This window comes from Hyposmocoma kahamanoa, unplaced genomic scaffold (genome assembly GCF_003589595.1).
Source record: "Hyposmocoma kahamanoa isolate Upper Pololo Valley unplaced genomic scaffold, ASM358959v1 93, whole genome shotgun sequence".
Taxonomy (NCBI): domain Eukaryota; kingdom Metazoa; phylum Arthropoda; class Insecta; order Lepidoptera; family Cosmopterigidae; genus Hyposmocoma; species Hyposmocoma kahamanoa.
The window spans coordinates 13,408,177-13,435,518 of record NW_020654810.1 but is presented as its reverse complement, the minus strand read 5'-3'; the positions used below and the strand labels follow the sequence as shown (position 1 = coordinate 13,435,518).

The window sequence follows — 27,342 nt, the reverse complement described above, 5'->3', positions numbered from 1 at the left end:
GCCACTCGCTGGTAGACTCGCGCAGTCGCGCTTAGCGCCACTCGATCGCCATATTCAAACGTAAAAATTGCTAATTTCACTCTTCGTAACTTTTTAAAAACCTGTCACCAACATGTAATTGACTATACTTCAACACAAAAATAAAACAGTGCGTAAATTTTACCGACCTGAGAAACAAATCTGCAGTGATGGAACTTGAAAAGAAACTAAAGGATGCGCCCAGTGCTGAATTACAGAAACCTAATTATATGCTCATGTCTTTGCAGAGAATATTAGTGATATTTGTAATTCTTATCGGTGTTATAGTGGTGGTTTATTATACGCCAATGCCAGGTAAAAAATGTTTTATGTTTACTATAATACCGAGTTTCTTTGCTTACCGGCTCCATAGCCCTTTTAAAGTTGTTACTTATATGTGTTCCTTTTATTATGCCATTTGGCTATATTACTATATATACTATTTGATAAACTGTAGAAAAGTACTTCTTATATAAGTAACTGTATTATTTAGAATGTTGAGTCTATGAGTTCAAGGTGAACAAGTTATCAGCTTGGAAAACACAATTTCGCGGTGTTCGTAGAGCTGCACAATTTAACTTGAAAGGGCATGGCGCTCGCACGGTGACCACCGAATTTTTATGCAAAAAGACTCTTACTTGTTATTCCGCATTGTTATTATGGTATCGATCGTTATAATTATTTTGTTATTAAGAGTAACATTTGTTAATCATAAAACATTAACATTTGCAGAGGAATATTTTGAGAACTGCGATCGAGAATGCCACGAGTTGGATTGGCCCATGATCTGTCGAGTTAAATTAGTCGTTGAGGTTTACAAAACGCTTAGCAAGTAAGTGGTTTTACTAAGTATATATACTATATACTATAGCGTTATATTATAAATCTTTATTTGTTATACAATTAGTAAAACTAAGACCAGATCTGTTGAAATAAATTTGTGTATGCTTTCAGGACGTGTGGCAGTTGTACTGAAAAAGAAGGGGGAGTTTGTCCGCCAATGTGTATATCAGCCGATGGTAGAGAAAGAGGAGTCTTGTCAGCAAATAGAGAACTTCCAGCTCCTGCATTCCACGTCTGTCAAAACGACATCGTGGTAGTAGATGTGGTACACAGGGCTCCGGCGCACGCTCTATCAATACACTGGCGAGGTCAGCCGCAAAAGGAAACTCCTTTTATGGATGGCACTCCCATGTTCACTCAGTGCCCACAGCCGGCGTATACAACATTCCAATATAAGTTCCGAGCTTCAGAAGCCGGTACGCATATGTATCACGCACATTCTGCAGCTGATGCAGCTGACGGTCTGGCAGGAGCCTTTATTGTTCGGCAATCGCGTAGACTGGATCCTGTTAAAAAAATGTATGATGTTGATGCTACTGAGCACACAATATTCGTGTCGGAATGGGGCCATTCTATGGGACCTTTAGCTGGAATGATGTCGAACGTTCTCAACGCGGAATCCCTGCTTATCAACGGAAAAGGCAAGACAGTTGAGTCACCTGATGCACCATTGACAAAATTTCAAATCAAATTTGGAAAAAGATTCAGATTTCGCTTGGTTTACGGTGGGGGCACAAAAAGTTGTCCTATTAAATTTTCAATTGAGCAACATTTACTGGAATTAGTCGCATTGGATGGGCATATAATAACCACAGAAAATGTCGCGTCCATTGTACTCGGGCGAGGGGAACGTGCGGATTTTATTTTGGAAGCTAAGAGAACGCCAGGTGTGTATAAGATGAAAGTTGTGGCGGATGAATCATGTCAAGAGGAGTTGGAAGGTGAGGCGGAATTAATCTACGGCACCAAAGACAGCAAAGTGTTGCTTAAAGATAGTGACAGTGCTACTGTGTACAGAGAGTTTTCGACAGTGTTTAATGGTCGATGTGCCTCCGACAATGTGTTGTGTTTGGACAAAGTGTGCGCTGCAAGTAAACTTTCGCCCGAACTCGCCGGTTCCGTGGACAAGACAGTTTATGTGCCTTTTAATTACTCTACCAGACAGATTACGGCCAAACGAGTTGGTAAGTACCGTCACAGAAGGAAACAAACGAAAGTAAATAACCGATGTCTACGTTTTAGACAAATTTCAGCATGTTTTCATGTTTCTATTGCCGTCGGTAACGACACACGGAAATTGCATTAACATTCTTGCCAAACCACTGCCAATTAATCATTGTTAAAACATTTACGACTTGATGGTTGTGTAAGTACTATTTCCGTAAATTTATGTTATTAAAAGTGCCAAAAATATATTTTTTACTTGTTAACAATTTAAAATATTAATGCCTTTATTCAAAAGGCATGTTTTGTCGTAAACAAAACCACTGAAATTGTGCATACAAACGAGTAAGTAAGGCTTTGCACACGGTTTAACATGGAAATTTAAGAACAAGAGTGTATTTTAGGAGGCGATTTATGTTTTCCTCTAAAAAATTAATTACGAAGTTAAATTGCCAAAAATGTATCTCGAAACGAAAATAATAACATTTTATGTTATCTATTAATATTTCATATCCATGTCAATTTTTAAACGACGAAGCATTGAAGAGAGTTGACTAATAATTTAACATTGGATAATGCATAGAAGTTTAATTCGGTTTTGTTGTTAATCGGAGGTCATTTCTGGCTATTGATTGTAAAAAATGATTCTTTCCTTTAAAAATTGAGATGAATAGACAGGTAGAGGGACAAGAGCACGTTACAAGTTTATACCTACCGTTTGCGATAAGTACTTTCGAAAGTCCAAAATGTTTTAAGTAGCAGTAGAGCTCCTTGTGTAAGAGTCCGCCCAGGGAAGTACTGCCTTACCTATTTCTGCCGCCAAGCAGTAATGTAAAAATATAATTACTGCGTTTCGGTTTTGAAGGGCAGCACTCTTAGTTGGTGAAATTACAGCCACACGGGACTTGTCAACTTAAGTCTCAGGGTGACGGGCACAGCGGCAGTGCCCCTCAGATATTTGTGATTTAAAACTCAGTAAGCACTGCAACTGTTATGGACAGGCGTGTCACTTGCCATCAGGTGCACGACATGTTCGTCCCGTTACTTGGTATCATAAAAAAAGTCGAGCTTGATGTTCCACACGGTCATCATTCATATGTAAAGAAATGAGCAAAATAATGTTAGCTCTATAAGCCTTTCTATTAATAAATAGAAATATTACAGAGAGACGGATAGAGAGAATAAACATAATGAAAGCAACTTCATTCATCAAATTTTTTCATTCTACAAATTCAATCATTTTTCAAAGAGTATCATTTCGTATGAATAGGTGAACCTGTAAGTATAGACTTAAGAAGATAAAAGCGCATGACGCATCGACATAAAACCAAGCGCGAGCGGTCACGGCGCAGTAGACTCAACTTTATACTAATAATTCAACAGCACTACAATTTAACGAATTTAATGTACCAAGCATTTGATGTAATTTTTCTCTTCGATATTTTAAACTTAGGGACGAACATTTAAAACTTTCTAATACTTAGTTATGTTTCGATAAATACTGATTTCCTATTTGGTACAATTTTGTATACCGTGTTAGGTAGTAAATTACCTATGAAATAAATTAAGTTATACGGGTTTAACTAAGCAGATTTACTGCTATTGTAATCCTGTATACGTATGTAGGACTTAATGGGTGTATCTACACAGTGTATTTGCCATGCAAAGCCAAATAGCTACGCGTGTCGAATTCAATAGATGGAGCTAAGAGGATTTAGACGCCGTAATTTGGGGTAGCGATTGTTGTAGCTGTACTATACATATGTTATATACCGTGCGAAAGCTTACTCACAAAGAAGACTTTGGCAATGTTTATTCATCCATTACATAATGCGGGACAGCTACCAAGGTCGAGTCTTTATTTTATTAGACTGCAGCGGGTCAATCTACTGCTTCGAGAATTATTGCAATACTCGATATGATGATATTGATATTCATGTAGTCGAATATTTTTGATTCAATAAATAATCGTGAGAGGATGTCTAAAACATCGAGAAATTTGTTATAATATAGATTCAAAACTTCATTCAATAATTTTATTGAATAATAATGTAATGGAAACACATCGATGTGTTTCCATAACATTATTACTATTATGTGGCCTATTTTTCACAAGGTGTGATTGTAAAATGAGTACCTACGTTATTATAGGTTAGTAAGTAAAAGAAAATTTGATGGGTGACCTCGGAATCTTTAAGACGAAAGATGTTCGTGTTTTTTTAATTACCTGAAAATTTAACTATTAATTCATATAAATTATATTCATTGAATTAGTATAGAAAATGGCGTCTGTATATATTTCCTCTATTCGATTTCATAATTATATTTATACAAACTGCCTTCCATGGCCGTACGGTTACCATTCTGGTCTGCCACGCAGAGGTCGCACGATCGATTCCCGGGCCGGGTGAAATGTTTGTATGGCCTACATTTATTTCGCACGTGAGTTTGGGTGTAATTTGTGTGTCCATGGCACCCGCGATGCAGGATCTCCCTAGTGCGGCGCTATGAGTTATTATTATTATTATAAGTTATATGTAATTTGCAATAATAATCCTACGTAATACTTAAAATAAAAAACCGTGGTAGTCTAATGGTTTGACCTGTCGCGTCTCTAGTAGAGACTGTGGGAAACTTCGTGTACTTCGTGTGAGAAATTTAATTTGAAATTTACCATGAGCCATTAGAATTTACCGGTGAAGAAAAACATCGTGATGAAACCTGCACGTCGGAGAAGGCTGACAACCCTCGGAGAATGTGTGAAACCCCAACCCGCATTGGCCCAGCGAGGCGGACTATGGCCTGGGCCTAAACTTTCGCTTGAAAGGAGACCCGAATCCAACAGTGGGACGTATAAATGGGTTGTTGAAGATGATGATGATGATTTAATATAAACCAAAAAATTGCACGTAACTTAAAACCGTATACTTCAAATAAAATAGGCTTAAAATAAACATCTGAGTCTACTCTTTCGAAGGTCAATCGATCAGACGACTTATCTCTACATTAAATAAAATAAAATACACGTATTGTGAAGGGCCTCTTCGCAAAACACGTCGTGCTGGTAACGCCGCACGCGCTAACGCGCAAAAAATACACCGCTTTCAAACAAACGACACAAATTATATCTACTTGCGAACATTTTCAAACGACAAATTATACTGAAAGCCTGAAAAAAGTGCGCAATTTTTTTTGGTGTGGAACATATATATAAATTTAACACACAAAAGGCCGTTGCCGAGTAATATAAATCACACCTACCCAAATAAATATTTTTATGTGTTGTTTAGCCAAATAGGTTTGCAGTACTTAAGTATTTTATAAAAGAAAGCGGTATATATCGTCTGTTGATTATTTATTCTTGTGTTATATTAGATAGAAATTAATTAATATTTGGCTTAGGGCTCATTGAAAACCAGCGCCACAGTCCAGTTATGGCTGTGGCATAAGCTGTAAGAGGCCCAAATGACAGTACGAATGTGTAGTCGTTATATTTTGTTTATTGCGTTTTGTCTGTTTTGCTTTACTTTATGTTGTTTTTTTCTTGTTTGTGTTTCTTGTTTTGGTTTTTAATTCTTTCTATTTTGTTTTGTTTGTCTAAGTATTATTAATATCTTGTTTGTATCTATATAAATGTCTATTCTGTACTAATTTTAATAACTTACGTATTACCATCTCTGCTGAGGCCAGACGGCTCGCTGGCCCATACTGCGGAAGAGAAGGCGAATCTCTTCGTCTCACTCTTTGCAGACAGTTCGCGTCTGGATGCCGCAGGATAACTACCACCTTCTTTACCTCAGACTGGATATGGCGTCAGTTCGCATACGCCAAAAAGAGGTACTCAGAGCTCTGCGAAGTCTATACGTGCATAAAGCTAGCGGGCCAGATGGATTTCCACCACTAGTCCTGCGTAACTGTGCGCCTGAGTTGTCTCCTATTCTCACACGCCTGTATCGCCTCTCGCTTGAGACTGGTGTAGTTCCCAGGTCGTGGAAGTTTCCAAATGTGCAACCAGTGCCTAAAAAAGGAAGCAGAGCTCACCCTGTCATCTATAGACCTATCTCAGTCACTTCCATACTGTGCAAGACTATGGAACGTGTACTTAACAACCGTCTCCTGTCGTACCTTGAAGACAGCGATCTCCTCAGTAATCGCCAGTACGGATTCCAAAGAGGGCGATCTACTGTGGATCTTCTTGTGTATGCCTCTCACTTATGGAGCGAGGGTATTGAAGAGCATGGCGAAGCCATTGCAGTATCTTTAGACATTTCTAAGGCCTTTGACAGCTAGGGTCTGGCACGCAAGTCTTTTAAGCAAGCTTCCCTCTTATGGGCTTCCGACTGACCTTTGGAATTGGATTTCGGATTTCTTGAGTGAACATTCGATTCGAGTGGTCTTAGAAGCAACCCTCTTTCTGCTGCATATAAACGATATGTTGATTCCAGGTACTTTTGGGTATGCAGTTGTGGACAGGTACTTGACCAATGCAAGGGTCAGTGGAGAGGAAATTCAGTCTTGTCGAGAGTCCATGGTTAGTCGTTTGAATTTGATACTTAAGGGAGTTTCCGATTAGGGCGATGCCAATCTTGTCAAATTTACCAAAACGCACGCGTGTCTTTTCTCCACTAAACGGAGTCCCTTTCACCTGACTCCGACTTTTCGTGGTATATCCATACCGATAGCCCACCGTCTTCACCTACTTGGAATGGACCTGTCGTCCAATCTGAACTTCGGCAGTTACATTGAATCCATGGCCAAGAATGCAACCAAGAAGCTTGGTATCTTTTTCAAGGTGAGGCGATACTTCACACCAGAACAGTTGCTTTAGCTGTACCAAGCACAAGTCCGGTCGTGTATGGAGTACTGCTGCCACTTATGAGATGGCACTGCTAAATACCAACTGTCCACCTTGAATTCAATAGACAAGCGTGCTAAGAGGCTTATAATAGGTGACTCGGAACTAGTAGAGGCGAAGCTGCAGAGCCTTGAACACCGACGTAGACGTGCCAGCTTATCGGTATTCCACAGGATATATCACGGAGAGTGTGCGATGGAATTGCATAATTTTATTCCGCCTTCCCCTTTCCATCATCGGGAGACTACACGTGGGCGGCCCTATATTGTAGATATTCCTCGGATTCGCACGAAGCATTTCGCTTCCACATTTGTATGGCGAGCGGCTAGGGAGTGGAATTCCCTGCCTGGAGACTTGTTCCTCGAACGCTATAATTTGGATATTTTCAAGGCGAGAGTGAATAGGCATTTTCCATCAGGTGAGATGGAGGTCAAATGCGCACTTGTTTTCTATAAAAAAAAAAGACGTAATTACCTAAGTAGAGACACGGTAAATTAACTCACAGGCTAAATTAATAAATTCACAGGTATAACCTACATTTTTTAATGTTTTTATTTAAAAGTAAAATTTATGTAATGCATTAATATTTTTAATAACATTAATAAATTAATGGCATTTCATTGTCATTCGCTCTGTTCGTCTCGTCACTTAGTGCTATAAAAAAGTTACTGTGTATAAATAACAGCGTGTAAATAGCGAAAAAGGGTATCGTTTTAATACCAATTGTATGAAGCCATATTATATTAATTTAGGAATGTCAAAAATAATTAGATACACATCACAATTGAAGTCTTTGTTAGTTTGAGGTACTAATTAGTCGACTTTTAATTGGGGTGTTATTAGGAAAACTTCAGATAGACTCATTCACGACCTCGACGGTTCGCCCACGTTAGCAATAATTTTGCAATTTTCTTATTATAAATATTTTTGAACGTAATTTAAATGTACTTTGTACAAGTTTCAATCTGCTTATTAAGCTTAATTGAGACGATCTAAACTTAATATTTTTTTAAGCTGTTACCTGCTTTAGATGATTCACGCGGCATTCATGCATGAGTTAGAAGACAAACAAAACATACGTATTACAGGCATCAAAACTATACATATTTCATAGTAAATGAAATAAATCTACTTTGTAAACTTTAAGTCCTACCTTCTTTTTTAATTTACAAAATTTTCTTGACATGTTTTTACCATTGTTTTTCATATATTTTTTGTATAAACATACAATTGTAATGACACATATTTCTACTTATACATGTGTAATGCAGAGGCATACCTACTTATACATAGACAAATGTAATATACCTACGAACCTGTCTCGAGGCAGCATAAGCATTACGTAACCTGCGTGTGCTATAGCATATACTTTGCGGAGCTCCAACGACCGTCTATATGTCAGTAGTTCGCTATTATTTTGAAACAAGTCTGCCTTTTATCAGGGTTGGCAATCATAAAAAATTCCCACGAGCACCGTACTTAATCACTTTACGGTTCAAAATATAGCCTATTTAGAAACATAAGTGTTTTCACGTGGAAAAATCCGGTCGTTAAAGAGGGGCTTTGAGAAGTTAAATTTCATGCTTTTATGTTGAAGGGTACAGTTTTTATCGTGCCCTTGGCAAGACTGTTATAATTGCTCATTTTTGTGATGCCGAGTAAATTTCTCTTGGGTTTTTATTTGTAAGAAAATATTGATAATTTATTCTGGCCTTTTTGTCATAACTAACGCATTTGCAATTCGGCAAGTTTTAATGCTAATAAAAAATGTCAACTATGCTAATTTTGATTAAGAATAAAACTTGGAATAAATAACAAATAAAAAAAAACTATTAAAGGAGATTGTAGATCTCATTTCGAAAAGCCCATATAATTACTTATGTTACTAACTCAATTTCGCTAAAAATATTGTTTAGGTAGTTATGATAAGAAAAGCAGTATAATGGCCTAGTCTTTGATAATTAGCCGACTTAGGAAATCGCGCTGAGTTATTATAATTTTTTCTAATTAAATGGACTTGCTCTTGACTACTACCTAGCTTTGGAGCAAGGAACGAGCTCGATCAGAAGATGCCTATTCCGTCGCACCTTAAAGATACTCGGGTTGTATGAATTCGGAAACACAGTCACAGCCAGGGAATTCCATTACTGGGCTGTGTGCATAATAAAAGATGATGAAAAGTGCTTTGTACGCCTGAAGGGAATATCGACCAAGTAAGGACGATATCCCGCCGTACGTCTGGTTGTCCGATGGTAAAAGGGGGCGGGCGGGATGAGCTGACGGAGCTCATGGCACACTCACCGAAATATATGTATATTAATAGTCTTAAAAGCGTTGCACTTTTAACAGTGAAGTAGCCACTTATTAAAACGCCATCTAACTATACTTAGGAGATAAGTATTTAATATCACGCCATATCTAGTGCTGTAAAGTAGAAGAAAGTGAGCAATCAGTCGGCAACCACGTCCGCCCCAACCACAAATAATGACTGATTATGATTGCTGTTTTGCGTCGCATTCAATGCGTGTGCGCAACGGCTTGCAAACTGTAATTTTATGTAACTATTAGTATACCTTTTGTTTCTGGTTGTTGTTTCGGTTTTATAATATAAAAACGGGTTCGTAATTTGGTGTTTATTCTGGCGCTTGTATAGTTCATAGTTTGTCAATTTCATTAGTTCCCACCTATTTTCTGCTCCTGCTCTGAAACTGCCTCCGTGGCCGAACGGTTACCATGCCGGACTGCCACGCAGAGGTCCCAGGTTCGATTCCCGGGCCGGGAGAAATGTTTGTATGGCTTACATTTATTTCTCTCGTGAGTTTGGGTGTAATTTGTGGTTGTCTATGTGTGTGTCCATGGTACCCGCGACACAGGGTTTCCCTAGTGCGGGGCTATGTTGAGTGTGTGCGTTATTTATTATTATTATTTAATTTATTTTCGTCACTCTAACTTTTTTTTTAAATTATATTTTCTGTTGTTTCCATGTAGGAACAACAGTTAAAATATATGTAGTACATGAACATTAACTACATATATTTTTAGTTGATGTGTAGATACTGATATGTATCAAGTATCTACACATCAACTTAATATTTAATGTTGTATTATATTGTGTGTAAATGGGTGGCTGTTACGTCGTTTCATGTCTATTAAGAGATTATTACTATAATTGAAGAAAATTAAAAAGAAATAGTTACTATAATTTGCTAGTAGCCATTTTATATTTCTAAAGCTTGTAGCCGTTTGCAGTGCTAAAAATTCAATTTCAAATAATTTATTTCGGAATATTACATCCATATTATTATTATACAAGCATGTTTGCTCTTACGGCGAGGGCTCTCCGCTCTCTTTAGGAACAACTAAAAAATACTGAACGATAATTTTTACTGCTATTTCTATTTTGTCATAGTGAACAAAAATGTCTACTACATTTTTATGGTATTTTAGGCATGTCAACTGGATCATTCCGTCGTAGGTCAATATTAAAAAATTCCAGAAAAAAATGAATGAAAAAAAGAATGTTTTACAATGTTTAGTTTACCCATATAACTATTTCCAACCGATTTCATATTCGTTTCTGCTGTTAAATATTTGATTGATACATACTACGCTTACTTTAAAGTACGTCAATGTGTGTCGTCAGTGAATTACGAATTCATAAAAATAGACAATTTGACTTACTATTACAAAATTCAAAGATGTGTGATATAACATGTTTCGGTGTACAATTATTTTTACTATAATAATATTTATGTACGCCAATTATAGTCACGTAATAGAGAAACTTTGTTTTGTCATGTATATTGTATATTTACCTACTACCAGCTACTACTGTACGTGTTATACCGGCTCGAGAATCGAACTCAGGACCTCTGCGTGGCAGTCCGGTATGGTAACCGTTCGGCCACGCAGGCAGTTACACTAATTCTAACCTTATTCTATTTATTATTAGAGATACTTTGCTCCCTTTCTAGTTTTAATCGACATTTTGCTTATTTTTTTAATAACATACAATATCAATTTTAAGATATTCATTATTTAAATTTTGTAGCAAACTCTCTTTTGTTAACAGCCCGATTTTATGGCTCGTGAGATAGCCTACCGTCGGACACGGTTCAACAATAACAAAAGGTTTTAGAACGTCTCACTCACGATCTCATACATAACCCTGGTCCTTTTTGAACGTTTTACATACATACATACATATACTTCACGCCTTTTCCCCATCGGGGTAGGCAGAGACAACAGTCTTCCACTTGCTACGGTCCTGACACACATCTTTCGCCTCATCAACACGCATCAATGCTTTCATACACGCTCGTCGGTTAAGGGTACCTACTCTTGACCTGGCCCTTCTTTAGGATGGCCTCAATTTGGTCATGATAAGTTCTCCTTGGTCGGCCCATATCAACTTGCCCGCTCACACTCGCCTTATAAATCTGTTTCGTCACTCTTCTTTCATTCATTCTCTCTACATGTCTGAACCATCTAAGCATCCCTTTCTCTATCTTTGTCACTATATCTTCTTCCACGCCATGTCCGAACCATCTAAGCATCCCTTTCTGTATCTTTGTCACTATATCTTCTTCCACGCCGCAACGCTCTCTTATCACACTGTTCCGTAATTTATCCATCCGAGTCATTCCAGCCATAACCCTCAAAGTTCTCATTTCTACTGCATTAATTCTACTTTCATGCTTGAACGCTTGAAAGATTAATCTACACAATTGTCTACATTTTTTTATCTCTATTCCTCGTCCAAAAATTGAACGTATTTATATTGATAGGTAATTTTGTATTACGTTTATATGATGCAATTTGTATACACGCTAGCAAGCAAGCAATGCAACTGTCTTTGAAATAAATTTAATTTAAAATAAAAATTACAATAAAATTATTAAACTAAAATTATGTGTCTAATGATCTATGTCAGAATCAAAAGTGACAATGGCACACGTCCGGTTTCTTGGCTTGTGCTGTCGTCACGTTCCGCTGCATCGGCGCCCCGTGCTGCAACTGGTCCATCACGTTGTGCTGCGATGGCGCCTCGTGCCGAAAGTCGCAATAATTGGGTGATTACAACACAGCGGTTTCTGTGCGTTGTCCATACTTAACAAGCTGCTATCGTTTGTTACTCATGCGTAAATATAGTAAGTCCAATAGCTGTCCAATTATAATCCCTTGGGAATAGTTCTTGTTAGCGTTCAGGAATTCACTTCTAGTTATGTTTACACATATAAACAAAATTATCGTCGTAACATACATAGGTATACCAAGGTTAAATTCATAAAAACATTTTTTGGCTAACCATAGAAGATTGGTTGTGTTGAAACATAACATATAACAAAGGCCTAGTTCTCACTACGCCGAATTTGCCGGGTCGGTAAAACTGCCGGAAAGGCTAGTGGCTGCACAATTTATATGAACCTCTTCACATTACGCCGGACCCAGCACGAATGCCGAGCTCGACATTGTTGCCGGAGCGTTTGTCACTGCGGACCACCGGCAGAACGCCCGGACCGGATAATGTGAATGACAACGAATGTCTTCCTAATAAATCATCAATAGAGGATGCTGTCATTCGAAAGTAATGAAGAATTTTAACTCGTCACTTCTCAGTTGGCCAATTAAAAATCTTTCCCGTAACATAGGATATCTTTTTAACGATATCTTTGTATTTTGTATTTTTAATGATATTCCCAATGATATCTCTCTACTCTATTAAGGCTTCTAAGACACCACCACAATTTGGTCGTGTATCGTACGCAGGGGTCTGAATTGGACTGGAGTGAGGACTTTAGTCTCCGTTTTTCTCGAGAGATCCGGCTTAATGTGAACGCCTCCGAACGCCGGTTTCCCGGCAAATTCACCGTTCCGGCATAGTGGGAACTAGGCCTAGCCTTTTATTTCCGAGGGTTTCATGCATTTTGATGTTTTGTTTAGAAAACGTATAAAGAATTGTGTGATTCTCTTCAAGGAGGAAGTTTTTTGCATACCTACTAGCCTGACTCGGCAACAATTAGCAATTTGTATAAGAGCTGCTATCGTATTTTCTCATTTGTAAATATAATTTATGTCCAATAGCTGCCAATTTAATCCCTGGGGAATAGTTATCATTAGCGTTCAGGAATAATTCTCTTCTAGTTCATTGATTGCTGCTATTGACAAATAAATATCGGCTTTGAAGAAGGTACTTTCTAGCTTTTTTACTTTTAAGGTGTAAAGTGAGATTCTATTATTTGCACATTTAAGCACCTTTTGTCATGAAATATGATGCGAAGACATTTCACTATTTACGTAAAAACAGAAATGAAAAGAAAAACAAATAAAATAAATTGTTTTGGACCATATAACGAAAAGGGAGCACACAAAAAGGAATTACGTTTACACCGTTGAGTGAGGTTCCGTCTTTCAAAATACAACAAAAATTTTTATGGGGACATGAAAGCTTTTGTCTCTAAACATTTGGTCTTAAAGTCTTTCTCTGAACATCCTCCTCTTTACTTTGGAACTATTGTTGGACTAATTATAAAAAAAAAATATTAGTGACTATTTTAATGCCCTTAAGATCTTTGCGATTTAAAGCTCTGAATGGCACTGCAACTGTTATGTACAGGTGTGTTGCTTAACACCAGGCGCACGACTTGCACGCTTTTTGACGGTTGTTATTATTAACAACTTAGCACTAAAACTGGAGCAATGTAGGATTGCATAAAGTTTCTTACAGAAGTACAGAGACAAAATATGTATGTTTAGATAACTAGAAAGAGTCTCGTATTAAAGTAAAATAATTTTAACATGTTATGTATTTTGTTTTAAAATCTTTCAACGCCACGACGGTCGAAAAGGCACTTTATCTTTGTAGTCTCCAAATGTTCTGTAACGTTACCTACATGCGTAAGGGATGTTTTCATGACGGGCTAGTATGCATAATACATTCTCCTTGCTATGAAGTGCGTGTATGAAGAGAATGAAACATTTTTTATATATTATCTAAACATAATATCAAAATGCGTTGAACCCTCGGAAATGAATAATATAGTAGCAGTAGAGCTCCTTGTAAAAGCGTTCGGTCAGGGAATACTGCCACCTTAACTATTTCTGCTGCTAAGCAGAAACGTGAGCGTTACTGCGTTCCGGTTTAAAAGTGCTGGTACTACTTAACTACAGGCACATGGGACTTGTCAACTTATGTCTCGGGGTGACGGGCGCACCAGTGTCCCTCATATCTTTGCAATTTAAAGCCCTGAGCGGAGCTGCACTATTCAGAATTAACAGTTTTTAAAATTTATATAATTTATTTATAAATCTTTACATATAACACACACACGCACACACTCGTAGCCCCGTACTAGGGAAACCCTGTATCGCGGGTGCCGTGGATACACACAACCACAAATTGCATCCCAACTGACAAGAGAAATAAATGTAGACCACACAAATATTTCTCCCGGCCCGGGAATCGATTCCGGGACCTCTGCGTGGTGGACGTTTAGCCGTGAGCCATACGACCTGTACAGAGTCCAAAACGTTACTTTGTTTAAAAAATACTCAATTTTATACCAAAAAAAATCATTTTGTAGAAATCTTTTCGGCAACCTTTTCTACTCCACGTCTAGTAAGTGTTTTAGGGTAAAAAAATCCATTAAGCCTGTTTGCCTATGGCTTGGCACTTAATTCCAGCTACACTAGCTATTTATGTTCCGTAATCCTAGCCGAAGTTATATATATTTCCGTAAAATTATGTTCCTTTTTCAATTTCCTTATATTGTTTTAGAATCATATCGACATTAGAACGTATAACTAACTCTCACTTCTACAAAGTATTGAATTAATGCAATTTTTCTTTAAGGTTTGAAAACCATAACTATTTGAATTGAGAAGAATTCTGTCTCCTTATTTCCGAGACTACCTGTTATGCTATGGTCATATCACAAAAATTCTACTTTAATTGAAGGTTCACGACATATTTCTTAAAGACTAAGAATTAGTTGTGAAACAAATGTCAATCCGCAACGTAGGCTTCTTCAGGTAGACACAAATATAACTCAGCAAAAGGCTTCATTACTTAAAAAATCAACAATGCAAAACTGTTGCACCAGATAAGATCCAGAGCGTGGCTCACAGAAGCCGACACTTAACAGATAAGTCACGTATTAAAGTCGAATTTTTGCATTCGTAGTTCTCTATTTTAAAAAAACCCTACAAGTCCGTGTTTTCTCTATATTGTACGGACAACAGCGCATCAGACTACACATTTTTGTTCGAAAATCGCCTCCAGTGCGACGGAACAAGATACGTCAATGTCTAGTTTGACGTGCTGTTGACTGTACATTAATCATGGTTTAGGATAACGTGAAGATATTTCGTATTGGTTTATAAAAGTGAATAGATGTAATGGAAACGTTGGTCAGGAGGATAGAAAATTTTTACTCAAAACCCATTTCTTACTGTACAAAAGAAAAAGCGTCGTTTTAAAAATAATGACGCAGCAAAGTATTTATAATAGGCCGCTTTATTTCATTAAAGCTTGTGAGGCGAAAGTAGAACGGTGTTGCTATGTCTACCCAGTTCTGCCACTGTTGTTACCGTATGAGTATTTTCGATCGATATTTAGTAGGAACTTACAACAATGATTGATGAATTGCTCGAATGAAACAAAATAATCTTTCTTCCGTTCAGTTTGAATTTGGTAATTATATAACTAAACTAAATAAGAACTATATAACTAAATAATGCTTATTGTTGGCGCTATTCATTTCAGCATGCAAATTTTAATGATTACATTTGGGCGTAGTTTATGATAATAATAATAAATCGTTTTTACAAGACAACCACAAATTACATCCAAAATCACGAGAGAAATAAATATAAGTTATACAAATATTTCTCTCGGCCCGGGTATTGAACCCGGGACCTCTGCGTGGCAGTTCAACATGGTAACTGTTCGGTCACGGAGGCAGTTAAAAGAAAAGACGACGAATAAAACACATTATGTGATACAAGTTACGAAGGCCCTATACAAAGGTGAGTTCATCTCTAGAAGAGATTTCTTCCAGCCAATACTGGCCGTGGTGAATAAAGAAAGTCAGCGAGCCTTGTATAATAAATTTATAAAAAATTAAATGATAAATATAAATGATGATGATGACAAAATAAATATGACTGAAATATGGGTACACGTACATTTTAAACTTTACATACGGACAACGGCACACCAGACTATACATTTTTGTTCGAAAATCGCCTCCAGTGCAACGGAGCAAGATACGTTAATGTGTAGCTTGATGTGATGATAAATACGTACATACACAATATAATATAATTATAATTTTTTTTAATTTTATTTTATTGGAACAGTTACAGACATCAGATACAGCATAATACAAAAATATTCTAGAACAGCACTGTAACACTGATACTCAATTACAACTATACACAGCGTTCGGTAAACAAAAAAGATAATGTTACGAATAGCGGAAATATACTTACGTACATATTATATTTAACTAATAAAATATTAAACTATGTCTAGCGGATTTTACAATAAAGACAAATAGATAGAATAATAAGATAACAAAAAAAAACTAAAACAAAAATTAATGAAACTAATAATTATGGTCACATATGAGTAAGTAATTTTGATTTGAAAGTTACAATATGACAATTAAATATAACGTGCTCAGCACATATTTCATTATTGCAACGACACATTCTTATAATAGGATTATTTTTTGCAACATTATTAGTAGTGAGTGGCAGTGGAAAAAGCTGTGGTATACGCATATATTTACAAGGAACTTTAATATTAATTTGTTCAAGGAGATAAGTGTCAAAAAAACCACCTACTATTTTGTGGAGACAACATAGGTCGGACAACCACATCCTATTTTCCAGGCTTAGTAGGCCAAACTATTGCAGTCTGTCATTGTATTCTGGCAATCGACGCCTCAAACCACACCTGCTACTTAGGACTCTCAGAAAACGACGTTGAATTGCCTCAATACGATCCGTGTGCACACTATATATTGGTTTCCAAACTGGTGAACAGTATTCGAGAACGCTTCTAACCAAAGAGGTGTACAAAATTATCCAAGACTTGGGATTTATGAAGTGTCTGGCATTCCGGAAAATGAAAGACAATTGTCTGTTTGCTTTGCGGCATATGTAATCGTAGTGGGGCCTAAACCATAGATACGAATCGAAGATTACTTCAAGGTCTCTTATTTTTGTAACACGTTCTATAATTAATCCCTTTATTTTATAGTTAAATAAAATTGGATGTTTTTTCTTGGTAAAAGTAATAATTTGACATTTTTTCGTATTAAGTGTCATGAGGTTCAGGTCGCACCAATCTACAATTTTGTCTATATCACCCTGAAGAAGCTGACAGTCCGCTGTATCATGTATACGTCTGAAAATTTTAACGTCGTCAGCATAAGCCAGACATTCGCTTTTAAAATAATCTACACAAACTATTAGTTTATATTTATGTTACTGACTTCTTCTTGAACTTTAAAGTTCAATAAGATGTGCTGTTTCAATTTGCGTTTGAACATCGAGTTTGAATGATGCAACCGATACTGATCGTCTAGCTAGCTCTTCTATGGTATATGGTTCTAATATAATGATTATTTATATTTGTGTTTAATTTATCTAAAAATATTTATGTTGTGCGAATAAAATTATGCATCACAATAAACGTAAAAATACATGAATAACACAATTATTTATATTTATACTTTATTGTATTTAATACTGACGCTATTGTCTTCTTGTCCATACAGAAAGTTGGGGCCAAACGGACGGAAATCGCTTCACGTACCCTGCTTCACCGTTACTCACGCAAGGAGCTGATATCACTCCAGATTCGTTATGCTCTGAGCCTGGTCATGGTGAGGAATGTGTCCACATCAAGAAAATTCCTCTAGGTTCTACTGTGGAGCTTATTATGTTTGATCAAGGTAAGAGTAAACTCTCTATGTGAATGAATAGTGCTTTGAATAGAAAATCGGTAACGATTTTCTTGGATCTCGATTACTCCAATAATAACAAATATTTGAAAACGAGAAATTAAAATGGTAAAGATTTATATGTAGTATAATATATTATAGTTTATGTGTAGGTATTCTTAGTTACTTTTTGTGACAGACAATCACACCAATGGCCTGGTCTCAAACTAGGGAATTCCTTGTACTAAGACATGATTTCAAAATTTACATTAAGCCTACGCATATTGATACAGTTATCCCGATTTTTTCTTGTCACCCCAGTAGGGCTTGCACGACGGGACGCGACTTGAGCGAGAGCGACATAACGCGCGATCTCTATGCAAGAATAGCGGTATGTCGCGCTTTATGTCGCTCTCAGTTTAGTCGCGTCTTATCGTGCTAGCCCTACAGGCAGCATAAAATGGCTGCTTTTAATTGTTATAGGCATACAAAGGTTGTTGACAATACCTCTCTATAGAGAACATAATTTAGAGATAATTTTTAAAATTTTGTTTTTAATGTTTTATTTTTAATTTTTATTATTATAATATTATATATCAGATTGCACTTTCTAATGGTTATAGTAAAACATTGATTAACAGTTTAGTTCGCAAGAAACAGAGGCGGATAGTCAACAACATAATAATGTATGCTGCAGTCCTTTCACAGCCTATTAATAAATATAAAGCAAGCATTATTTATGGAATGTGCATATCATTTGTTAGTGGACTGTGTCCAGTACGAACAACAGAGGGCGGCGTTGATGAGAGACCTGCAGATCAACTGAACATCCTTAGGTGCTATAAATTCTATATTAAGCAAGCGCCACTCGAAACAGGCATAAAGACTATTACTATTTGTTGAATCAATAGCGCCGCCCAGACGTGTAAGCTATACTTTAGGGTACGATGGAACTGGAATATATACATTGTATAAAAGTTCCTAAATAAATAAGTATAAAAAAAATATTACTTATGTTGGCCAAATGTCAGAAAAAAAATTATAAAATTTTGAAATTTAATAACATAAATGTTGCTTTTAAGACAAATAACACTTTGCGCTCTAGAGTTCGCAATGGCAAAGAAGGTGTGGAAAGTGGAAAGAAGTCGGGAGTTTAAAGCTCACCTGTGACACGTGAAACAGTGTAAATATAGGTTAATCAGGGCGTAACTTTACAATTACATATAAAGAGAATGTTTCTTCGTTTAGGCATTAGCAACCAGTAGGTCCAATTTCGCTTAACATTTATTAGAAACAAATCATAGTTTACTAGATGATTATGAAATCTTAAATTTTTGCGAAAAAGGACTACGTCTGAGTGTTCTAGTACAGATGGAAATAATTAAGTACAACAATAGACGTTGATCTATGAACAATTATGGGTTAAGAGCCTTCAGCTCGTTTTTCACCCGTTGGCGCAGTCAGGGCTATCTGCGGCCAACTGCAAAGTGTCAGTGTCAAAAAAAGAGCAAGTTTATTCTTCGGCCGAGCGTCCAGCAATATACAATCAACAACCCCTGAGGATGCCTAGAGAAGTGAAACACAATGTCGGGTATATTTCTGGTGGTGGTGACTGTGACTGTAATTATGTTTGTAATGTAATGCTTGTGTCATTTATTTTATTAATATTATGCGGAGAGAGGACGGGAAAATAAACTGCGTGAAAAAATATTCAACTTTACACGATTTAAGCTTCACCGCGTTCGTGGAGTAGCACATTATTTTTTGTTAACATGGACTTCTGCAAAGTAAGACCTGAATCTATTAATTACCAGAACCAGTTTAGAAAAAGTCATTTCCAAATTGGTCCTACCCGGAATTGAACCTGGGGCCGCCGCATCCAACACCCACAAAGTAAACCGTTAGGCGACTGATGTCGTCGAACTTTATAACGTTTGTTATTTTGCTATTTTGACGTAAGTGGGTTTTCTTAGATCTGTTTATACAGTGCTGCGTACAAAAGTCACTACTTTTCTTTACGCCGTGGTGCTTATATTGATTCAATATAAAATGTTCAACGTAAATCATACAATTTTGTCAGTATGTCGTTGAAATGTCTCCATGGAGAAGTAGTAAGCGGCAACTCCAAAGAAAGCACTAGGAAATCGCGCTGTAAGGTTCGTAGGTTTATTTTTTTAAGATCCATATAGCGAAACAGGGACATCCTGTACTATCATATTCTGATAGTTAATTTTAGTAAACGCTGTTACTGTCCATGAACGGAACGAAATTAGTAAGATTGGAGGTACTTTGTTTATAATTTAAACATCCTCTACAAGTAGTATAATCCATAATAGAGAACAAATTGTTGCTAATAGTGGTCTTTGAAGTTTACCGTTTAGGTTGTATTATTTGTTGTCAATCAAGTCGGAAGGCATTTCGCTAATGGTTCTCATTAGTACATGAATAAACAGTGGGCTAGAAATACATTAGCTCATGACATGGCCATGTTTATTTATTAGATTAAGTGAAATGTAAATTACGTATTAGTCTTCTATTTGGCTAGATTTCAATGTATTTATGATATACTTTATTAGTGCCTTATATAGGAATGAAAAAAATAATTAAAAAGGCATTTTATGTAAAACATCTGAAGAAATTGTAAGGACTATTTTAAGTCCGAATTTTAGAATTTACAACAAGGAATCCAGATTGAGTACAATCAGAAGTGATATTTGATAGTTAATAGGTTATTGGAAATAATACTATTTTTCCGGATTTAAATTGCGTAAATTAGTTTTTTCAAACAAACCAACGTTTCGGGCCCTGTACAGGTCACATCGCTTGCCATCAGCTGTGGCGACGTGTACGGTGTACGTATTAGTTTCATTTCAAATGCATATCAATGACAAAAGCCTAAGAACTCGATAGGTCCATAGATTAACAAGTATTTTCCATTTACAACACTATTTTTGCTGTCATAATAATTATATTATTAAGTTCGCAGCTTTATTTCTCTGCGTTTACGACTTCAAAGTTAACAGCTTGCTTAGAAAGCTGGAAACGACACTTGTTTTCCTAATACTCTATTCCGACGGAAAGTTTTTTAGATATATTGTCAATATGCATTGCCAAATAAGAAAGGTGTTTTTGCGTAAATTCTAAGCCATATTTCACAATCGCAAGGAAATGGCTAGTTTATGTAAAGAAACCTACCATAAAGTACGAGTGGTACTTACGATTGTTAGTATGGTGACTTTGCCGAAGCACGAAGTTTAAGTTTTTTATTGTAGGAAGTTTGCCTTTTCTAATAGCATTTACATTGACCAGACCATGTACGGACTTTGCAAATTCTCTAGAATTACGTAATGCGAACTTGACGGCTGTAGGAAGATATTTTAATACTTATTCTAGTATTGATTGACACTTCTCAAACTAAAGCTTGTGCTAGTGCTAGAGAAAACTGATATAATGATAGATGACACGCATATTTTATTGCTGCACGATTTGCATCTTTAGAGTGAAACGCAATACGTGACTTAATGTGACTTACGCCCGCACTAGACAAAGAAAATGAATGCAATCGCACATACTCAAACGGGCATACATGCATCTAGGACATAGATTTATTATAAAGCTAATGCCATGCAACGAGGTGCAATCATAATCTTCGAATGGCTCATAATAATTTTCAAAGGAACTTTCTAAGATTGTAAGAATTGTAATTAAGAGTTACAATTTCAGTTGGTAGTGGTATTAGATATACATGTTGATTTAGTTGAAAAATAAAACCAAAGGAGTGGTCCATTTGGCACTTTTAGATTGTTTCCATGAGATATATTTAAATAAAACAATCGTCTTCGCAAGATGCTCGTTATCGAATAGTGGTTGTCTTTTAGGAAGCGCAACGCGTTATATGGGTAGGTATGTGTTCATATACACATCATTGTTACTATCTGTGATTGTTACTATATTAATTATATTATATAAAATTTTATATTTTAAATTTCGGAAATGTAACTATAATAGAACATATTCACATTTACACAATAGCATTGTGTAAATTTGAATATGTTCTGATATATTTATGTAATGGTTCCGATGTTCGTTATTTTTGTAAGCTTGTCTCGTATTTCTCATTGTAAGTGAATTTTTGTATACTGTTTTGAGAAATAAATGTCTTAAGCCATAACTGCTTTATAGAATCTAAATCTGGGATTTATTTCAAACAAACCAAAGTTTCGGGCTCTTTACAGGACTCATGGTCACTGCTTAATGACCATTCAGTGGTGACCATTTTTCACTTTGAATGTATAGCAATCGCAAAAGCATAAGAACTTGATATGTTTAAATGATTGTGGTAATGTGGAGTACCTCGGTAACAACGTCGGTAGCGGTTCGCACTATGGGCTCCTGTCCTGGGTCCGATAATCGGTAAGACCAATCGAGGAAACTTTTTTATATTGTTTCTGGTGTGGGTGTTCTGGTGGTCATAGTACAGGGAACTTTCTAGTCTGAGACCAGGTGGTTAGTGCGATTATTTGGTGCATTATTATTATTACGAAAGAAATGGGTACTAGGTATTGGTTGCTGAAATATAGCTCTTTAATGCCCCGCTTTGGTGGATGATGGGCAAATAAATCTATTGAATATAACTTACAAGCATTGTATTAAATTACAGCCAAGTTACAACTTTAAGAAATGGGATACATTCTCAGAGCATACGATTACAACCAAGTCGAAGTTCTAGTAAGAAAACAGATCGCAAGGTTTGCAATAGAAAATGCTTTGCGTGTCAGAATTACGTCATAATAGTGCGAGGTTGCCGCTTGATTGCCTTAATCTTGCCATTAGACTGGTTAGTACTATTCATACGGTCTTTACACAAGTTTTGAGGGTCATTAGACTTCGCTTTGTGCGTAAGAAGTTAAGTAACTATGTATTTTTTGTATTATTAACTTAACACAAAAAGTCACAAGAAAATTTCTCCCCCTCGCTCTAAATCGATTGATTGGACGGAATACGCGTAAATACACGTATTCCATTTAATTAATCGATTCTAAATAAAATAATTTTTGTTCAAGTATTTGTTGATTACAAGTAGTCTTAATATTAATATAGTAGAAAAATACTAGAATAAGATAGTTAAGTCCTTTATTATATTTGTTTAAAAAAAAGTTGATTACTTAAAAAAATTAGGACTTTAATTTTTAATCGACTTCAAATATTAAAATTATTATCATTCCAATAAAATAAGTTTATTATATAACATCTTTTTGTAATAGAAGATCTTATCGATTAACTTAAATAATGAAAACGCACGTAAACTTGCGAATGCCTTAATTAATTTTACTAGATTGTTTTCTGTTGGTAATTGATCAAATTGATGAATGGCAAGACAAATTAAAATGTTACTGCTGACAAAATATGGTAAAATCTTATTAATCAGAAGAGGTTTACTTAATGACGGCCTCGTGTGAAATTTTTGTGATTTGTTTATTATTTCTCGGATTTCTAACTTTGCTACTCTGCATATTTGAATAGCATCTTAGGTGGGATAAACTAGACCACCTTCGTCCTCGAAAGCAACGAACTTATACGTATGACCAACTCCAGGTTTTTGTAAAGACAGCGCACTGTTAATTTTTTGCATTGTGTATTTTTTGTATTACTTGTACTACATATCCGGCGACGTATGTAATTATTTGCTCTCTATATTCGGACATTCGAGGCAACGTGCTGCAAAAATTATCGAAATTACAGATACTACCGATAATCGATACTACAAAACTGAAAAAAAAAGACGAAACGTTACTAAACGTTATAACAAAAGAGTTATAGAATATTAATATTGCCAAGGTCATAATAATTTTCGTCACATTGTATTCAAAATCGATCAGAATCGAGAATAGTGTTGCCTACTAAACATCTAACTACATCACTAAATGTTAAATTTTACAATTTTTACAATTTTACATTATACAAAGTGCGTTCGTTCGATATTCATGGTGTATTAACAAAGCATCACAAATATATCGCACCAAGTAAGAGCCGCAATGTATTACAAATACAACCGAGGCGAACACTCGGTTGCATAAGTATTTGTTTTCTCGAAATTCACACAAAAGTAAAATAATTGTTTTTAAAATAAATTATGCTTCTTCTGATTACAAAATCACTTGTCCGTGGAAGGAAACGTCCTTGTTTACCCGTTTACCCATAGTTATGGTGCTTTTGCAGTTTATAATGGTACAATTGTGTATTTTTCGCGTTTTCGACTGGTGTTTATTTACGATAACGGTCGAGAGCGTTCTGAAGTAGCAGCTGCAAGTTAGTGAATTACACTTACTGTGGGCACGCGAAGTACGTACACTTGCGGCGTCTATCTAGATATATGTCTGTGCGCTCCCGGACAACATCAACGCTCCCCAATTGCGTCCAAAGCCCCTACCGCGCCCCCTGTGACTCTTCTGCGCCCTGGGGGGTAGTAGGGACCATTTTGGGAAACTATGAGATAGAGTATTCATGTTGCACAGACTTGAATATTACAAAGCACGGTTTGACACGAGTTATCTAATAGTAAAGGCACTTGTAACGCTGTGGCAAAAGTTTGCGTAAAATACTCGTAGTTCTTTTGTTGAAGACAAAACGTTATTAAAGTACTAGTTGGAACACGATATTTATATTACAAAGTATTAATAAAACATACAACAATGGCGGATATTAGAAGAAATTAATACTGGATTACGTCGCGGTCGTCTTGGAGCCGAACCGATTTATTTTTACTAGTTAAGTTGTTTTGTAGGCATAATTGATTTCCAGTATTAGCATTGGCATTTTGCTGAGTCTGCGATCTTTACTCTAGCGGAGTGAATATTTGGATCACTAATTTATTTTTAACCGAGTTCAAAAAAGGTGGGGTTTCTCAATACAACTATATTTTTTTGTGTGTATATTATTCGATTACTCCGACATTTGTGAACCGATTTCGAAGATTCTTTTTTTATTGGAACTTAGGTACCTGAGTAGTGGTCCCAAATATTCCACCTCTAAGAGTGGCAAGTTAGGGTATGAATCCGGTTTATTGGATTTCACCCACTTTCCGTTAACCGATTACAATAAAACTTGGCAAATACATGGAATTCAACAAACACGTTTCAGATCTTTTTTTTTATAAAACACTTTATTAATGAATGCCTATTTATTGGACTATACCTACACATCTTTATTAATTTATTAATTGTTGACTATATGACGTAAACAATTATTACTGCTAAACACCATACATATATATTTTTAATTGTTAAACACATTGGTAAAATAAAAATTGTTTCTTTTACTCGTACTTAATTACCTATAATTGGCATGGTGCACTACGTAATACCGATTGATATTTTATAAGGCAAATAAAACAAAGCAATTTAAACTCGCTTCCCTGGCGGGGGTATAATAAGTGCCTGTGTGTCACATAGCATGTCATTAAACTCCAAAAGTTATATAGTGTTTCTACAATATGTAGCGCACGTCTATTGTGTGCCATTTGAAGCATTTACATAGACCATAAATAGACCATCGTCATATAGCATTAAGTATGTAGTATAATTAGTAACTTGTTACGTACGTGCTTGACACCATTTAATGTTATATTCTGTAAAGGCTATGTGAAAAGCTAAGATTATTTATTTAATAAACGAGGAAACTATGTAAGCAATGTTATAAAATTACAAATTACACAAGAAACCTTTCATAAATAAGTTGGAATGATTTTTATGTTAAATTTAATTGTTTTGGTAGAAGTTATAACTTTACCACAGAGTTTTGGTTTGGGTTTTGTTTCTTGGTTTAAAGTTTGTTCCGCAGTCTTCCATAATAAAAATGATACACCATATTTTATGTGTCAGATTACGCATTTTTGTTCGAAAATCGCATCCAGTGCAACTTAACAAGATACGTCAATGTGTAGCTTGATGTGCTGGCGTCTGTACTAAGATTTAAGATTCACTATGGAACAGAATAAATAAATTATTATTAATAAAAAAGATTATAATAATCAGTAAGTTACGCGTACACATATACAGGGTTATTTGTAAAATACTAACAACCCCGCAAGACTATTTTATATATATTCATAAACTATATCATAAACAACAACTTTTGTTATGTGACTTTTAAAAATACATCAGATTTCACTTACTAAAAAAAATAATTTTTAAATTAGATCGCTTTAAAAGGCGATTAGTCTGTGCAGTAACGAAAGCTCGAGCATAACCAGTCCAATCCAAAATTCAGGAGGGTTGTCGGAGACGACGCTTGCACGTTTGGACTTACTATGTTACTACCAAATACGTATTTAAAAAGTGTCAGTATAACAAAAACTTAAAAGTCTAAGCTTAATAGTTTGTAAAAGTCAAAGAACAAAAAGTTGTTGTTTATGACGTCAGTAATGAAAGGAAATAAAATGAAATGAAATGAAAGAATTTATTTCAGACATACCAAATGTTACATGTTCATATAGTGTTAGTAGGTACTTACAATTACCTTAATAGAATGCGGTGTTCATTTTCATGAACAAGGATGGACTTCCAGTACTTGAGGGTTGGGATGTTCATTCTCTTTGCAACCACCTTAAGAAGACTAATATAGTCCTGCAAGGTTGTTAGTATTTTACAAACATTCCTGCTTACATGTTTACTATAGAAGCTCTTAATTAATCAATCAGTGTAACGATATGGTTCTCATAACAATTACATTTCTAGCTTCATGTTAGTTATGATACCTCTTTATATTCATATGTTTACTATTGTCACAGGTGGAGAATCGGACCACATCTTCCACCTTCATGGATACAGTTTCCACGTCGTTGGCATCAGAGAGTTGAACAGCAGTTTAGAAAAAGAAGATATCGTGAAGATGAACGAGGAAGGCAAATTATTCCCTTCTAAAAACCTAATCAATCCTGTAATTAAAGACACTATAGCCATACCTAAGTTCGGAGCCGTAGCTTTGAGATTCAAGGCTGATAATCCAGGATATTGGATGATGAGGGATGAAAGGTCATCGCACTGGACTAGAGGTCTTGATTTTGTATTAAAAGTAGGAGAAGACAGTGACTTTGTACCGCCTCCCTCAGATTTTCCAAAATGTGGTTCCTATGTAGGTCCAGAATACTTTTTGATATAAAATTGTGATGATTTGCTTGGGAATGTTACCAAGTTGTGTTTTAAGTTGCTCAATTTAATTTATTGTATTGGACTCGATGTTTGTGATATAATTGTGTGTAAGATTGCGGTAAGTATTGCCATTAAAAGGACAAAGGATTAATATAGAAGAATATTGTCGTCATATAACGGCGTGATACTTGGTTCATTACATTAGTAAATGTTATATTAAGTAAGGTAAATACATGTTTTGATTTAAGGAGCAATTTTGTTTTGATACGTTTAATGTTGAAATGTTGACATTAGTCAAGCTTTCTGTTCACGTACTTTTCAGCTGAAAAGTTGGGTGATAAAAATCTTCTAATTACTAATA

General features: G+C 35.8%; 1 protein-coding gene across 1 annotated transcript; it reads left to right on the top strand.

The window, feature by feature from the left end:
- LOC113237236 (laccase-1-like) lies at positions 1-27,342 on the top strand. Its single transcript, XM_026473596.1, has 5 exons — positions 1-333; positions 751-850; positions 973-2,045; positions 17,668-17,844; positions 26,621-27,342. The coding sequence occupies exons 1-5, from the start codon at positions 189-191 to the stop codon at positions 26,989-26,991; spliced, it is 1,866 nt and encodes a 621-aa protein (XP_026329381.1). The 5' UTR covers positions 1-188; the 3' UTR covers positions 26,992-27,342.

Coding starts and splice junctions, on each gene's coding strand:
- LOC113237236 (XM_026473596.1), top strand. CDS start 189: ATGGAACTTGAAAAGAAACTAAAGGATGCGCCCAGTGCTGAATTACAG. Junction 851..972: donor GTTTACAAAACGCTTAGCAA/GTAAGTGGTTTT, acceptor GTATGCTTTCAG/GACGTGTGGCAGTTGTACTG. Junction 2,046..17,667: donor GATTACGGCCAAACGAGTTG/GTAAGTACCGTC, acceptor TTGTCCATACAG/AAAGTTGGGGCCAAACGGAC.